The sequence below is a fragment of the Syngnathus leptorhynchus genome, chromosome 9 (genome assembly GCF_054491065.1).
Source record: "Syngnathus leptorhynchus isolate UIUO chromosome 9, UIUO_Slep, whole genome shotgun sequence".
NCBI classification, from domain to species: domain Eukaryota; kingdom Metazoa; phylum Chordata; class Actinopteri; order Syngnathiformes; family Syngnathidae; genus Syngnathus; species Syngnathus leptorhynchus.
Genome location: NC_141203.1, coordinates 11933284 through 11950312, shown reverse-complemented (window position 1 = coordinate 11950312; position 17029 = coordinate 11933284). Strand labels below are relative to the sequence as shown.

Genomic DNA, 17029 nt, shown 5'->3' with positions numbered 1-17029 from the left:
AGGAGTGCATCAACATTTCTCCAACCTGCTATGCAATCATTTATTTGAGTCTCCTAACTCCAGTTTGGACTGTTTGGTGTCAGACTGGACAAGAGATAAAACAATAAAAAGAGGCCACAGCCGTTTGAGGTTTTGTCAGGTATCGATCGTGAGACAACTGATCCAAATATTGTTCAAAAATAGCACAGGAAACAACCCGTGGAAGTTGACATTTAACAAAATAAACAACTGAAAATGCATCCGTGCTTTATTTTCTCATCTGAGCAGAGGCGCCCGCTTTGTGGGTGGGAAAGTCACTTCGAATTGTTTATTGATTTATTAATCTAATGAGACTGGAATGGCTTCTTTACTCGTATATCTCCATAGCAACCGCTTTCTCGTCAGCTATCCCAGTGGCTGTCATCATGGATTAATGGATTAGATGATAATGGCGTTGGCAAGAAGCAATACTGCCTCAACACCAAAAGGTGATGTAGTGTCGAGGTCTTGGTCATTGTCGTGTGTCTTTGACAAGTATCAAGTGTATACTTGAATTTGTCCAACTTTGAGTGCGGCCATTACAGCGTGTGTGCTGGTACATCGATGCCACGCGTTGGTCGGTTGTGCCTCATTATCGCTCTTCCCAATATCTGGATTCAAAGCATTGTTTAAAAAGAATGAATCGCTTTGCTTCGCCATGAGACAGTTGAAGTTTGTTTTGAAAACTCCCACAGCAGCGCAGCGCTCCCACTCAAAGATCCGCCAGCCTACAGGATTTACGCGGGTCAAGTAAACAGAGCCCCTGAAGGTAAAAACTTTAGATATGCCGATGCGATTTGATCCGAGCACTCGCGTCTAGACTTTGCCGAGCTTTCGTCCGATAACTCCTTTGTGGCCTGTTTTCCTTTGTGTGCGTTACATTCGGCACCTTGTCTCCAGAGATCTTATCGAGTGTTTTCAGCGAGTGTCAGCAGCCCTTCCCCTCAATCCGCTGTGCTCTGCTAGGACCTTGTGTGGAGGCTTAATGGAATAATGCTGGGAGGAGATGGAGAAGGAGGGGTGGGAGGGCACTGAAGGTTGTTTTGCACAGGTGACCTAAAAGCTGATGTAAACACGGTGCACTTGTAACCAAAGAGGACAAGTCTGCTTGCACGAAAAAGGTTATCGTGCATTTGTAAACCGGATCAAATAGACCTTCATATATATAGTTTATTTTAGTTTATTTGTAAAAGAAGCAAATATGATGCAGAAAATAATATGCCGAAGCACAGCGTAATGGGCAAACACACTGCTAATTTATTATTCTTATTATTGTTTTAATTGTTATTAAATTACAGAAAAAAATTATCCAGTCCTTGCTCGGAGCTATTAATAAAATTGCATGTTTGTTGCCACATATAGGGCACCGCCAGGACTTGCCAACAATTCCTCAGTGATCCTACAGCCCTCTTCAGAGCCTCCCTGACCTGTTTTTGTCTCATCTTTTCATCCATTTTAGAAGGCCGTGCAATCCTCAGTAGTACTATGATTGCATATTTTCTTTTTCCCTGTTCCGCTGTGTACTTTATGTAACGCTGTGGGACTTTTTTTGTGTCCTCTTCTTTTTGGACAATAGTAGACAGTAAACGATCCACTTCTCAATTAGAATGCGTCCACGTCCACTTTGGGTGACATCGTGCTGTTCCACACTATCCACCCACTCGATTGCCTGTCATTGTGCCACCGCCAGAAGCCAGTGAACGCATCACTGGCAGCGTGTGCAAGTGCGCAGGAGCAACTCGCGGAGAAGTCAGATGGAAAGAAGCAGCAGAGGAGGAGGACGTCATCATGAGAGTCCATTCGACTTTAGTCTGAAAGACAAGAGAAGGAGAAAGTGGACTAACGAGACCATTCGGATGCATGTTTCCACCTGCCCACTGCAGAAAGCGAGCCAGGGAGAAGCCTACGGCAGCCAGTGCGCACCGAGCCTTTCCCCAATCCTGGAAATCGAGCTCATTACGCGGTGTTTTTAGGACTGCGCGGAAGCGCTTGGATTTGGATTTGGAGCCATTTGCCTTTGAGCAAGTTCTGTCTTGTGATGAGGAAGCCACAAGAAGTGGACACCTTAGCTTGTTGTGCGTAATTTGTTGTTTTTCCTGCTTCGCCCTCTCGTGTGTCTTATGGCTCCCCTTGACTGGCTTGTGAAAGTATACGCGCCCTGGTGATTATTTCATGGCTGTGGGGCGCAACGGGAGTCGTGCGTGGAGAAAGAGGACGGTGTGAGCAGAAGGCAAGCGAGGCAGCGCACTTTTTTTTTTCTCTCCCTTTCTTTTATTTTCGTCTTTGCGCACGGACACTGGAGGTGGAGGAGGAGGCGGCAACTCACACCAGCGGACTTTTTTATTTATTTATTTTTTCTTCTCACTTATTATTATTGTCTCACTGCCTCTTGTTTTCTTCCGTAGTATGTCTGCACTCCGAAAGAAATTCGGGGACGATTACCAGGTAGTGACCACCTCATCCAGCGGCTCTGGCTTCAGCAACCAGGCGCCGGCGGAGAAGAAGCGCAAGCGGCAGCGCTTCGTGGACAAGAACGGCCGCTGTAACGTCCAGCATGGCAACTTGGGGGGCGAGACGAGTAGATACCTCTCGGACCTGTTCACCACCCTGGTGGATCTGAAATGGCGCTGGAACCTCTTCATCTTCATCCTCACCTACACGGTGGCTTGGCTCTTCATGGCGTCCATGTGGTGGTTCATCGCTTACATACGCGGGGACCTGAACAAGGCGCACAACGACAAGTACACGCCGTGCGTGGCCAACGTGTACAACTTTCCCTCGGCCTTCCTCTTCTTCATCGAGACCGAGGCCACCATCGGCTACGGTTACCGCTACATCACGGACAAGTGCCCCGAGGGGATCATCCTCTTCCTCTTCCAGTCCATCCTGGGCTCCATCGTGGACGCCTTCCTCATCGGCTGCATGTTCATCAAGATGTCCCAGCCTAAGAAACGGGCCGAGACGCTCATGTTCAGCGAGCACGCCGCCATCTCCATGCGCGACGGAAAACTCACGCTCATGTTCCGGGTGGGAAACCTGCGTAACAGCCATATGGTCTCGGCGCAGATCCGCTGCAAACTGCTCAAAGTAAGTCGTCCCCTTAGGAAGGTCCCGTCACGGGAGTGACAAGGTCCAAAAGTGCCAGGAGAGCTGATCTGACAAGGCTTCAGAACATTTTAGCAAGACTGGATGTGTAGCAAATTCACTTTAGCGTTCCACAAGCGGTTCAAATATCTGCAGTGTTATTTTGCACAAAACGTTTCTTCCGTGATCCATCATGTTTCCTTGTCTGCTCCCCCTCAGTCTCGGCAGACCCCCGAAGGCGAGTTCCTTCCCCTGGACCAGTTGGAGCTGGACGTAGGCTTCAGCACGGGGGCGGACCAACTCTTTCTGGTCTCGCCGCTCACCATCTGCCACGTGATCGACACCAAAAGCCCCTTCTACGACCTCTCGCTGAGGTCCATGCAAACGGAGCAGTTTGAAATCGTGGTGATTCTGGAGGGCATCGTGGAAACCACGGGTGAGTACGCCCGGCCGAGCCTGGCGTGCTATTTTGTTTGCCTCCCCCTGAAAATTGTCCAACACCAAATATGAACGCTATTGATCCTTTTTCATCGTTTACCAGCTGACAGCCAAATGGGCTTCTTATCGAACCCTTGATTGCATTTTATTGATTTTGGCGTCCGCGGCATACGTCGCCGGTAAGAGTAGCGCTTACCATTTATACGTCACCAATGATCGATTTTGGTGGCGTCATTTATAAACGATGCTTTTTAACACCACTGGGCGAAGAAATTGAGCAAAGTGCCAAAGTGCGCTAGGGAGAAAAATATCAATACTGCAATGCATCGCGTCTCTTGTAGCACAAAAAACTGAGTTCATGCTAGCAACACTCAAAATGTTAAGCCCCTCCCCCTGAGTGAGCTCTACTTTTTGGGGGGGGCTCCTCTCTTCTTCCGCTCATCCACCCAGATACTTTCTCATGGGGGGTTCATCATTTACTTTGCGCAGTCCCTTTGGAATTCGGGCTTTCCATTTTCCGAGAAGCGCCTCGAGTATGGTTCCTTTAAATCCACGGCGTGTTTGACACAAGTGCGAGGGAATTCCTCGGATGCAATAGGCAGACGCCGACGAGATCAGCGGCGGCAGAGTTTCTCAAATGGAAATGAGCTTTTTAATTCCTAATGGAATCTGTTCATAGTAAGTTAAAGCACTTTCATTAGCACTCGAGGCGGCGTGCGGCCGACCGGCCTGCCGCCTTTATTCGCACCTTCCGCGTACGTGTGAGTGCGTGCGTGTCACTGTGGGGGGAAATTTCGGCTTGACTGACTGACTGACTGTAATGAGAACTGTCACGGGGGTCTACTGAAGTCAGACTCACTGACAAAATGTCTGCCTGTGTGCTGTGTAGGTACACTTTCTCATGTAAACTAGTACAGGCTGTGAAATAATAATTCAAAAAAAAAATGCTGAATGTGTGTAATATAATTTGGCAAAATGCTTAACGAAAAATTCCTTCATTTTGTCCAACTAATTCCACAATGTGGGTGTCCGTAAAAAAACAACAACTAAAATATGGCCCATTGATTTTGTTTACAACGGTAACGATCGATAGGTGACTGGCACTGTGACGAAGACGAGAAAACGTTTGACCGGTAATGGCTGACTTCAGAAAGCCAGATTTACACACTGCGATGGCGTCGTTAAACTACAAAAAGCCGTCACGCAAAAACAATGTGAAGGCTGAGCGCAAAGATGGCCGCCTAAGGATCTTGCCCTGATTCCATCTTAAGTTTGGAACGGCACACTTTAGTTTTTATAAGTCGGTTCGCTCCCAAAGCACTTCTGTAAAAGTTGGCAAACGTGCCATTGTTAATGAAGTGGATGAACTTGATCATCTGAAGGCATATTATGACAGTCACAGATGTGGCTTTAAAGATTTACAATGGCGGCCCGCGTGTGTCACACTCGCAGCTTGTTTTCGGGCTATCTACTGTTAAAAATGGATGTACAGTCAAAAGTCTAAATCCTCAGATGCTTTCATTTCTGGCCAATGCAACTCTGTTTCCATGGCAACCTCTCCTTGAGTATGCAGGATTGCAGCACTGCACCTAAACTTAGCTTGTTTCATTCCTATAATATGACAACGATAACAGGATTTGTGTAATAAAGCAGGCAAATATGAGACGGCGGAATGAAATTGCTTTGTTCGGATCGCGACGCGCTTAAGGAGGAGCACGCTGAAAGGGGAGAAAGAAAAAAAAAAAAGAAAAAATCACCCACAGGCGTGATTCCGGCACAATAGGGGTGTTATGCGAAGTGTTTATTAGCGAGGATGTCGTCCAACTCACCTGATCTGCCCTCATATTTTTTTTTTTTTATGTTTTATTTGTCCACGTATGGAATTGAAGCCTCTCAGATGCGCTGAAGTTGTTCTGATGGCAACTTCTCCAAACGATCGTGTCGGTTTGGAGTGGAATGAGATGAGGAATGTTTTCACTTTGTCGTGCTCAGGGTGTTGTCAAGACTCTTCTATGAAAAGTAGAGGATGACTTAACATCAATTGTAACATCGCATGTCTGGGAGACATCACATTAGGGACGCATACAATTTGAAAAAGGATCAATAAAGTTTCTGCCGGTACAATCTAATAAGATCCAATATCGCAATCTGCCCTGAAAAAAAAAAAAAAGGATAAAGGTCATACAGTCGAAAACTGTTCATGCAGAATAACAGTGAAACGCCCCCCCCACCGTGTTTACTTTGAACTCTGGACTCCATTAATTGACCCGAGTCTGTGTAATAATAAAAAGCAACTTTGATCGGAATCTTATTGTTTTATCCCGAGCCAAAGGGTATGCGAGATCTTACGAGATATTAAACGTCCGTTTGAAAAGAATTGATCAAACAAGCGATGACTCCTTTATGATTTGCTGAGCAGGGCCAAACAAACAAATGGCTTCCCTTTTGGAAAGTGTGTTGAGAAGGCAATTACCTGCAACCGTAAGTTGTCAATATCTTACATTTGTTTTTAAAAAAAGAAAACATGAGAAGATAAATGTCATTGATTTTTTTTTTTTTTTTACAGGATTATCAATTCTTTTGCCCGTTTGTAGAAAAGACGCCAATCTGTGTTTGGCTTATCTGAATGTAAGATCCGCTGGCAGGCAGCGGCGTGTGATTAATGATCTTATTACAGCTCATAAAGGCAACATGTTTTTCTTTTTTTTTTTTTTTTTTTACCAGAAACACAAATGCACAGCCACTATTATTGAGTCAGTGCCCCCCCACCCCCCCCCCCCCCTTCAACTTGAGCTCTCCGGATGTAATTAAAAAGAGAAAGAGGTGATGTGCTAGAAATGCCAAAATCCTGCTGGAGTCATTCGTGAGCAGCTTTTTTGTTTATGTGAATGAGTTTGGCTAATGAGGAGTTTAACTTGGGATTCAGACAAAAACTCAATACAGCTCTGCTTACCTTGCACAAGATCTCAGGGCTTTATTTGTGTCCACCATTAGAAAAAACATTTTTTTTTTTGGGTCTCCTGTGGTTTCATGCATGGAAACGCACGCACTTGTGGTGACGTCTCTGAAAGGCTTTTCATAAATCATATTTAGAGATGTTTTATTTTATTATTGATGTAGCGTCAAGATAGGTTCGACACTTAAGAATTGCAGTCCACTTATCATCGTTTTGCCAAAAGCTGAAGTGTTAACGCCACAGATTTGATTTTACCTGCAAGGTCAAAACATTCATAAATAAATAAATTGTAATAAAAATGATGTTTTTGCAAGAAAAACATCTTAAGCCGCCCACTACTAGTCCTGCTTGTAATGTGCAAATATCAACAAGAAAAGTTTTGTAAGGCAACTGGCGGCCAAAAGTTTGATCAACAAAAGCGTTGTCTTTGTGTTATTGTTTTTCGCCGGCGCCGAGAAAAAAAAAAAATCGCACATCTGTTGTTGCTAAAGCGATGTGGGTGGCGAGCAACGGCCACTGGATCAAGCGCTCATGTTTATTCATATTTGGGAAAGAATGGCCGCTCTCTCGCCTGCTAATTATACATGGCCAAAGGAGCTTTGTGTAGGTGCCGTCGCGTCGAATCTCCAAACACCGATGTGTCATGGCCGCCGCATACGTTCATCAATGCTAAATAAAAAAATAATGACGTCTGCTAATAGCTGTCTTACCTTTACTTGTTTTGTTGTTGTGAAAATGAAGCTTTAAATGTCCAATTAAGCCTGATTGCGCATGCAGACTCTTTTTTTTTTTATTCAAGAAATCAGGCAGCGTAATTAATTGGAAGCGCCGTTGATATTAGCAGAGCAGCCAATGTCATGGCCCGATCCACGCTGTTATCAGCACACGTAATTGAAAAGAAAATGGATGCTTTTCCTTTGAAAGCGAAGCCTAATAGTTTCAATTAAGGTTCGAAGTACTCGTATCTGCCGCCGACTCGGAATGGCGGTCCCGAAGGGTTAAAGTGACTCGAGAAGGGGGAAGTAATAACGGCAAGAGTCATTTGGCGTCCAAATCGGATGCACCCGGGGTGACGACTCAGGAGACTGAATTTTCTGAATTTCAACTGGCTAGGTGACGGTTCCACCAATTTTCAAGCTACTGGGTTATTGACGGCAAATTATTCCAGATATTACAGCGGAACCGCTCGACTTGGACACAATTTGTTCCGGCATACTGGCTGGAGACTTATTGGACTTTTTTTTGCCCACATGGGAAATAATGGAAATTGAAATGATCTTCTGGATGTTCTTGCAAAACGCTTTGAACGTGATCATTACAGCTGTCGGCGTGAACTTGGGCGGGAGATGTCCTGGATTCATTTTCCCTTTGAGATGAAGCGGAGAACGTTAATTGTCGTTAGGGATTTGTCAAGCACCCCGGACGAACCCCCGTGCAACGAACCCATTGGCCGACCGCGAAGCGCTGCGTGTTGTGCTAGCGTGATATTATCGGCAGCCCGGCTCGTTGGCGCTGATGACGCTGGAGCGGTGCCGGCCACGGGCGGCATTGATCGTCTGAGCCGCCACCGTCCCTGAAGTGCAGGTGAATCGATGAGCAGGCCCAAACACAAAGCTACGCCGATGTTGTCTTCCAGCAAGAAGCTCCTCTGGGATTTTCCCTGTTCTATTCTCGGATCTCCCGCTCTGGCTGTCTGGACTTGTTTCTTTTGACTTCTCCCGAGGCATCAAAACTCCTTCTTGTGCTCGTTTGTTATATCACAATTATACATTCGACATAAATAAGCAGGAAGAAAAATGGGAATTGTGCTTTTGGAGAATATCGGATTGGTTGGCTGTTAAGAATTTGTTTGATGCTGTGGAAATGATTGTGGATAAATGGCGTCTTGAAGCAATTAACCAGCTGAGATGTTGTTGAATCGACAAGGAAAATTGATCATTTCAGCCCCCATCTCACTGAACATTTGCGACTCTTGGCGATGGAAGGAAAATGTCCGTTCACACCACTGATTATTTATTTATTTAATCAAAATATATATATATAGTATTTTTAAAATCTTTTATTCTTATTTTATTTATTTCTATATTTCATAGTCTTTCCATGTCACAAATGTACCCCCACCAATTGTCCAAAACCAGCCGAGACGGCCTCCAGCCCCCCCGCCGCCATAACGAGGATTAGCGCTACGGCAAATGGGCGGATTGGATGCGTTTGCTTCCGATGGCGGCCTCCGTCGCTCTGCCTCGACTTTGGCTCGTGTGTGGATGGCCCGCGGCCATATGCTCCTCGCCTCCTTCCGACTCCCCACTTGGAGATGGCTGGCAGCCCCAGCTCACATTGCCCTCCGCTCTCGCCATCCAAGCAGCAGCGTGCCCCCCCCCCACCCCCACTTCTCGCTCAGCTCAGCCTTCAATGCGCAGTAGCAATAAAAGCTCGGAGCTGCCAAGAACTGTAAGGCATTTTTGCAAAAAGAATCGCACACTTGAACGCAATTTCAACGGCACAAGGGATTTACTTCCGCCCTGGCAAATTCACCCAGTGAAATAAGCAATGGAATGTTTCTACACTTTTTACAGCTTGGTCACCATAGAAACAGCTGCTGTACTGAGCTTGGATAGAATTGGACTTTTAAATAGGATGCAATCATCTAACCATTAAAACCAGATTGGCTCAGCGATGGCTCAGCATTCTTCGGCACGTATTGGGCAGCGCCATGGATCCAATCATGTTTTCCTTTTCACTATTGGCACAGTCAAGCGTCGTCAGACCTTGCAGGACTCCAGTCACATGACACGCACTCGAGTCGAGCAAATTTTATGACTTGCTCGGCAAAAGACTCGACTCGACCGACTTGGCCTCCGTGAGACTCGAAGGGTTGAGGACCATCAAATTTGATTGCGCAATCCGCATTTTACTATGCACTGTAATTTATTGCTATGATGTTTCTAGAAAGAAAATCCGCCTGTTACTAAACTTTAATCTTAATTCATAAATATTACCAAATGTTATGAGTAATATAAATGATATATTATTAAAAAAAAGAATTTAATACATTGTTAATTTTATTATTATTGTTATGGAAAACCCAGTTTTCAACCTGCTTTGAGTTCCCCGACTGCCTGTTAATTTCCGATTTTTTTTTTTTTTTTGCATTTCCCTTGAACACATAACACTTAATCCTTCTCCATGACTAAAAGCTTGTCAAGGGACTCTGCTGACAGCACGGCACTAGCGTGAGCACGCCCGTGTGTGTGCGTGAGCGAGAGTGACTGCGTGCGTGTAAGAGAGAGAGCCAGATAGAAAGAGACAAGGGGAGTGCGACGAAGAACTACTTTGCGCGCTCTTCTCTAAATAGAATAAAGAACTCTCAGATGCTGCAATCCTTTTAAGAAGCCCTTTTCCCCACAAACAAACCCAATTTCAAAGTCACATCTCCGAGATTGACACCAGATTGCCCAGAGATCGAGACTATGATTGAGTTTTGCAAAGTTGCACCCAAATGAATATCATCTTCCACATTTTACAAAGCGGGTAAGCGACTTGACGATAGGATAAGTCGCTGGAAAGCGCTCAGGTTTTCTTTCCAAGGCTGGCTGAGCTCAGTGCTTTTCTATTCGCCCCCCCACCAAGAAGCCATTTTATGGCTGCTGTCACTGTGCTGACTCTGCGGCTGGCTCACTCTATGAGGCCGCTATTAGGAACAAACAAAAAAAAAAAGGGCATTTCTTGAGCGCTTTAAACGGAGATGGCGTCTGGGTCAAGGCAATCTTCTAAGTTTTGCTGCTCTGTCACGATCGACGGTTGAAAATGTGCATGTTGAAGACTTTCAATTGTCCTGAAGTTTGAATTGGAGGGTGAATGGTTGACCCGACGGTGGTGAAGCCTACGAGAAGATCAATAGAATGAAGAAGAGAAATATTTCTCTTTATCGAAACTAGGATTCGAGCCACTTCAAAAGCGAGTCGTAACTCAATTATAGTCGATTAATCAATGTCAGCGATAGTTTTTTCATTTAATTGTTCTTAACTAGGGCTTGAACAAATTTTTTTTTTTTTGTAGTCGACCCTTAGGTGACATCAATGAATCAATGACGTGCTTTCGCTGGCCTATTTTTAGCGTTTCATCCATCTGTATCCAGACATTAAATATGAATGCTCATTCTCACACATCACTGAAAGTAGTCTTTCTTTTTTTTTTGAATCAGCAAGAGCTTATTTTAAAGCCGTTAGCGCCGTCACACAGTTAATCCAAATGACAGCACCCAACAGCCGGCTGAACTTCAACTTTGACAAACTTCTGAAGGCTTTGCTTTTCTCCAGCTACGTTATTAGCCTAAAATGCTAAGCAAGTCAAAAGCCAGAAAGAGAGCATCGAGAAACGCAATCCTTCAAACTAGAGGAAAGCCTGAACATCCTCATTAGACTAGCTTTGGAAATAACTGTAGATCGGCCTTGCTCGTACTTGATTGACTTGCAAAAAAAAAAAGATGATAACATTAAAGCAGAAATTTGCATTACCTGGAGGAAAAGCATCCATTTGTGGTTTGCGGCTGAACAAAACAGCATTTTCTAGTGAATCCACTACACACTGGCAGCCGGTGATAGGAATAGATCATTTTTGCACGGTGCGTCTATTTATTTTTTATTTTTTCCTCACTGTTCGGGCTGCCAGGCCAGCCAAGCAAAGACAATGACAAACTGCACCCTTCTGTCGACAAGCAGTGCAATCGGTGCATTTCCCTGACGCTGATTTTTTTGCTATTATTATATTATTATTTTATATTTATTATATTGTCTATTATATTATATTATTGCTATCATTATTACATTTTTTCCTCACACACACACACTTTGTTGATGTAACTTTTGAGATGCTACTTTATATCTCATGTTCTCATGTTTAATTTATCATATGTTGTTCTCGGTGGTCTCGTGACCGTTCGCTGAGAGAAGAAATGTAATTGCACAAGTCTCTCCCCTGCATGGTGGTGGTGGTGGTGGTGGTGGGGGGGGGCATGAGCAATGACTCCGTCAGAATTCAATGATGTTTTCTACCCCCTGGCGGCTTCCCTCCAACACCTTTTCTCCAAGCGTTGTCATTTTCGCTCTTTATGAGCCCCTACACTGAAGGTGGCTGTGCGCAGATTCTCTTTTATTGCCTGAAATTTGAGTAGGGTAATTATGACTCTTAAAATGCGCTCTGTGAAATGTCAGAAATAGTCGAGTAAAAAAGAAAAAAAAAAGCTTCATTATTGTCGTAGAGAGTCCCAAACCCCCGGTGGTTATATTACAATTGCGTTTACCACCCACCAGCTGTTCAAACTCAACAGTATTTAATTTGTTGTCATATAAGGAAAAGACAAAGGGGCAAAGAAGCAGATGACTCAAGCTAAATTCAGAAAATTAATCTTTGTGTTTGATTTCAGACATCAGCTGTGTTGATGGTTAAAATGTTTTTTTTTTTTTTAAATGCACCAAAATGGCGTCTTCAAAAAAGAGCCCTTACTTTTTTGTTCTAGTGTGTCATTGCTACTTTTCAACAACAAACAGCGAGGAGGCTCATGACTTTGGAGTACACAGATTCCTATAGTTGGAATGGTTTCCATAGAAACACAGAGTCTCAGGCAAGCATGGCTTCTTGGAGTTACATAAGGTGCTGCTGCCCATAATATGAAATACACACACTTGTGGCGTTTCTCTTTTGTCTGAATTGCTATTTTTAGACATTCAGAGTGATTTAACGTCACCTTTTTTTGTCATGATGTTGAAATCTGTGTGTGGCTTATTGTTGTACATGATGCGCAAAATCTCTCAAATGGTGTGTGCGATGTCAAACAGATGCTCTTTAGCAAAACAATTAAATCTGGGTGACACAAGCGCCCCTTTAATTATTGCCGCAACCCAGGTGTCAAGCCTTGAGTAACCTACGGCAATTGAGAGTCTTAATAACTATGATTAACGGTTGTACAATTGTCCCTTTTCAACATGATTAGACAGCCCACATTACTGAGGAGTGGAGTCTTCTGAGGGTGGCTTGCGGCAGAAGGGGAAACGCGCTGGAGCCCAAATGTTTGACCAGTCCAAATGTTTGAGTCCAATACACTAGAAAAATATAAACGTTGGATGCTATTATATTTTGTGGGCTTCTTCAATTTTAGACATAGTGATGTCTTGTTTTTTAAGATACAAACTGCTGTTTGTATTCTGAATATTCTGAATATTATGATGATTATGTTTGACTTGCTACTGAAAAAAAATCAGACAATAATGGTACAGTAACTTACAGTAACTCAAGTGCAAGAGAATATTATTAATTGATGCTGGATCCAGTGTTATCTTTGTGTCTTACTGTAGCAACCTTTTGCCTTGGGCTCATATTGGTTTTATCTGTTTGGACTCCAAAGCTTGTCAGTTTGATCTTGTTGTGGGTGCGCTCCAGGGAGTCCAACATCGATTATAATATTCAATGAAGCCGACTTGTGGTGATGGGTCGTACCCCCGGCCGCCCGCCCGCCCGCCCACCCGCGCACTTTTTGAGGCTCACGATGGCTCTCGGTTCACACGCTTGCTTTTTACTCCCCAACGGCGACTTTATATCTTATTAGCTGGTTTTTTTTGTTTTTCCTCCCCATTAGATTCCTTCCGGCACGCTTCCATATGCTGAAAGGCCTCGGGACGCGGAGGCAATTGTGCAGAAGTAATACTATGACTCCCCCCGACGCTCTGAATCTTCAGATCCGTGCTTGTGTAGAAAGACTGCATTTTTATTTTTTTCATGACCTTGGCAATAAAGCACAGATGCCCTCCATTTTCAATCATCTTTGGATGGCGGCCGCTATCGCGGCTTTAAGGCGGTAATTAAAATATATGATTAAAAAGGCGGCAGAGTCACCAATTTCCTAATGGATTTCAAGACACCTTGACATCGGAGGCTCACAGCCTTCATGCTAAAGATGAGCGCGGGCGCTCTTTCGACAGATAAAAACGGATTTCATCTTTTGGTTTCAGACGCAAACTCAATTATCGATTATTTGAGAGCTTACTCACGTTAATAAAATAAATAGGTGGCGAAATGGCTGGGAGCTCTAAGTGGTAAAATGTAATGCGAGGGGTTATAGTGGCAGCTACTCAATAATGGTGATGAGCTGTCACCGCTTAGCAACAAATAACATGCGCTTGATCCACTCTCACTATCACTTTTGCCATTTGCAACGCGTCATCTTGAAAAAATAAATGCAGGCATGTAAAAAAAAAGGCTGCCCCCCCCCCACCCCCCGAAAATAAAATTGAGAATTTGAAATGTTGTGTCAGCTCAAAGCTTAAACATCTCCAAAGTCTGCAGTTTTAAGGAACTGCAATTCACTGTTAAAGTTACAAAAACACTCTGAAGTATTTTGTCAAATACAATAGAATTCTCTTTCCGAGCCATTAAGCATCAGCACCAAAGAGAGACAGAACTCCTGAAGGGTTTTTGCTCTCAGCCAATTCTCAAGTGTTTTGCTCCTCCAGCAAGTCATCTTTTATCGTCTTTAGCGCGCTGAACACAACCCGCTCGGGGTACCTGTGTTTTATTTCTAATAAGCTTCCTTTGACCCTTTTTGTGGAATGAAAGCTTTCCTAAAATATGAAATCATTTCTGTTTTGTTCTTTGGCAACAATAAACGAAAAGTTTGGACAATTGAAAGAAAGAGAAGAAGAAGCTAGGCTTATGGGGTAACACTGCAAGTTTTGGTTTGGTTACTTTGTTTTTTTTTTATCATCTATTTTGGAGTGTGAGTATTTCTTCTTGAGTACCAATAGCATGATTTTTTTTTTTTTATATACACAAAACTTAACAACAGAATTCTTTCTTTGTGGCGCTCACGATTATTCGCCGATGTGTCAAATTAGCGCAGCAACTACTAGCAAAGACTGACTTGTGTAGTGTGGTCAGTTATGTGTGAAGAATTATTTAATGAACATTCTATTGGACAAATTGAGTCTGTCATATAACAAGCGCACTGAGAGTTTAATGCAGCGTCTACCTCGCACTGATTTTCAGGTTGAAGTGTTTGTTTTTTTTATGAGTCACTCTGCAGTTGCCCATAAACATCCGGTTTAAAAAGTGGCAATTAATTATAAGCTTTTATTTTGGCAGCTGTGTCCGTGATGTCATTGAGCTAGTTTTTTTTTGGCTCTGGAAAAAATAAAAAGCGACCACAAAACTAAAAAGCGGATTGTAATGGAAGAGTGCCAAGCTTGTGATAAAAGCGCCGCCGTATTTAATCATCCTCAAACATTAGTCCTTGCTCGGGCAGCGCAATGACAGATAATTTGCCATCGTTGCTTTAGTCCTAGATGACAGATGGATGTCAAACTCGAGGCACGGGGCCAGGTCTGGCCTCACACTTCATTTTATGGGTCCATCTTACTAAAAACTGTACGAAAGAAAATTGTAAACTCCAATATGGGAAGAAACAAATAGGCAGTGACCATCCAGATAAAAGACTTTGACAGTCCAGTCTTGAATTTCTGACATCTTGTGCCGCTCGACAGGGATGACGTGCCAAGCGAGGACGTCCTACACCGAGGACGAAGTGCTGTGGGGACACCGCTTCTTCCCGGTCATCTCCTTGGAAGAAGGATTCTTCAAGGTGGACTACTCCCAGTTCCACGCCACTTTCGAGGTGCCCACCCCGCCATACAGCGTGAAGGAGCAAGAGGAGGCCCTGCTCCTGTCGTCGCCCCTCATGGCGCCGTCTCTGTGCAACAGCGGGGAGAAGAACAGCTCCCTGGACTGCCTGGAGACCCTGGAGGACAACGACAGCACCACCAAGCTGCCCACCAAGCTTCAGAAGATCACGGGGCGGGAAGGCCTCCCCAAAAAGCTGCTGAGGATGAGCTCCACCACCTCGGAGATGACTTACAGTTTCGGAGACCTGCCTATGAAGCTGCAGCGAATCAGCTCGGTGCCCGGCGTCTCCGACGACAAGCAGGGCGGGAAGGCCTCCAAAATGAGCACGGAGCCCATCAGCAAGTCGGTGGCGGACTTACCCCCCAAGCTGCAGCGGCTGGCCGGGGGAGGCAGGATGGACGGACACCTGCCTCCCAAACTCAGAAAGATGAATTCGGATCGTTTTACATAAAGAAGCCTTCCGCCCGTCTTTGGACTTCCACTATTCCTGATTTATCAATTGACAATGTGCACAAATACAACTGGTGTATCATTCCTTCTTTATATTTCCAATCTAAAAAGTCACTTATTATTGTGTCATCTAAATTTTCCTTTTTAAAATCAAACTGTGCCTCCAAGTGAAAATATCCGCAAGTTTCAATTTTAGGCTCAGATATTCACATTTTTGTGTTTCGGTTACAAATCAAATTCAGTAACACAATAATGAGTCCTTTTTGATTTTATTTTTCTTCAATTTTCATTTTGAATTGAAAATGAAAAGAATGAATGATACATACATTCGATGGAATCAAGGACCTCTGTCCCGGTTGTATGTCCACGAGAGATCTCGGACTTTTTCGGACGGTGTACACTTAGCACAATCAGGCATGTAAGAAAACAGCGCATGTAGAACCGAATCACAATAATTCCTGGCATGATATTTATTTAAAAAAAAAAAAAAAGAGGAAAAAAAGTTCATTAATGACGCTACAGAGAGTGGAAAATTGCACAAAGCCATACGATTTCAAACTGACATGAAAATGATGACAGTTTGCGGCAGCAGGCGGCGCATAACATTTTGTTCCTTGAGTTTCTTGCTTTTGTTGTTTAATGTAAAGTTGTGGCGATGTTTTGTTCTTGCATGCTACTCGACCTTATTGACTATACAAAAGGTAATAGACAAAGATGTTTTAGCCTTAACTATATTACCTTGTTTCCGTCGCCATCTTCATTTCTTTGCTCCTTCATAGGTGTGCTAATTAACCACCCGCCATTTTTAATGACTTTATTCGCTGCGCCAACACTGGACATTTTGTTCAACGATGCCTTTTACTCCGCATCTCGTGTCCCCCTGGCCGAAACGGGCACAAACAGCTACGCAATTTCCACATGCTTATTAAAAGTCCCATTTCGGTTCAAAGGGTCAGTCCCCGTTAGGCTACTTGAGAAGCACAATGCAGCCACGCTAGCATGCTAGCTAATAGCAGTTAGCATTTACATACCAAGAGACGTTTGAGCGTTTGTTTTCTCCCTTATTGGCGATATGCACCTTAAGGTCCATGTTCACCCTATTTGGGTTACTTTCTAACCCAGAGTGTATGAAAAAGAAATTGAAACGGCTTTTCATCTTCATGTGCATTTTTGTCATTGAAGACAGTCCTGTGCAGTTCCACCCAAATGAACAGCAGTTGATCTTCAGGGGTCACGCACGAGTTCGAGCGAGACGCCGGGGCTAGCGGCGTTCTCCTTGATGAAAGCAATAATGCAAAAAGTCTCTCATGTTTATCGCACCACAGCGCCATTTTCATTGTTGACTGAATCTCTCGCTCTCGCCACTTTTTTTTTGGGGGGGGGTTCTCTCTCAATGCATTGGAAACATTG

General features: G+C 44.0%; 1 protein-coding gene across 1 annotated transcript; it reads left to right on the top strand.

Moving 5' to 3' along the window:
- Positions 1–2424: 2424 nt before the first annotated feature.
- On the top strand, positions 2425–15784 carry kcnj3a (potassium inwardly rectifying channel subfamily J member 3a). The gene is made up of 3 exons (XM_085920076.1): positions 2425–3105; positions 3322–3538; positions 15031–15784. The coding sequence occupies exons 1-3, from the start codon at positions 2425–2427 to the stop codon at positions 15618–15620; spliced, it is 1488 nt and encodes a 495-aa protein (XP_085776202.1). The 3' UTR covers positions 15621–15784.
- Positions 15785–17029: the final 1245 nt, after the last annotated feature.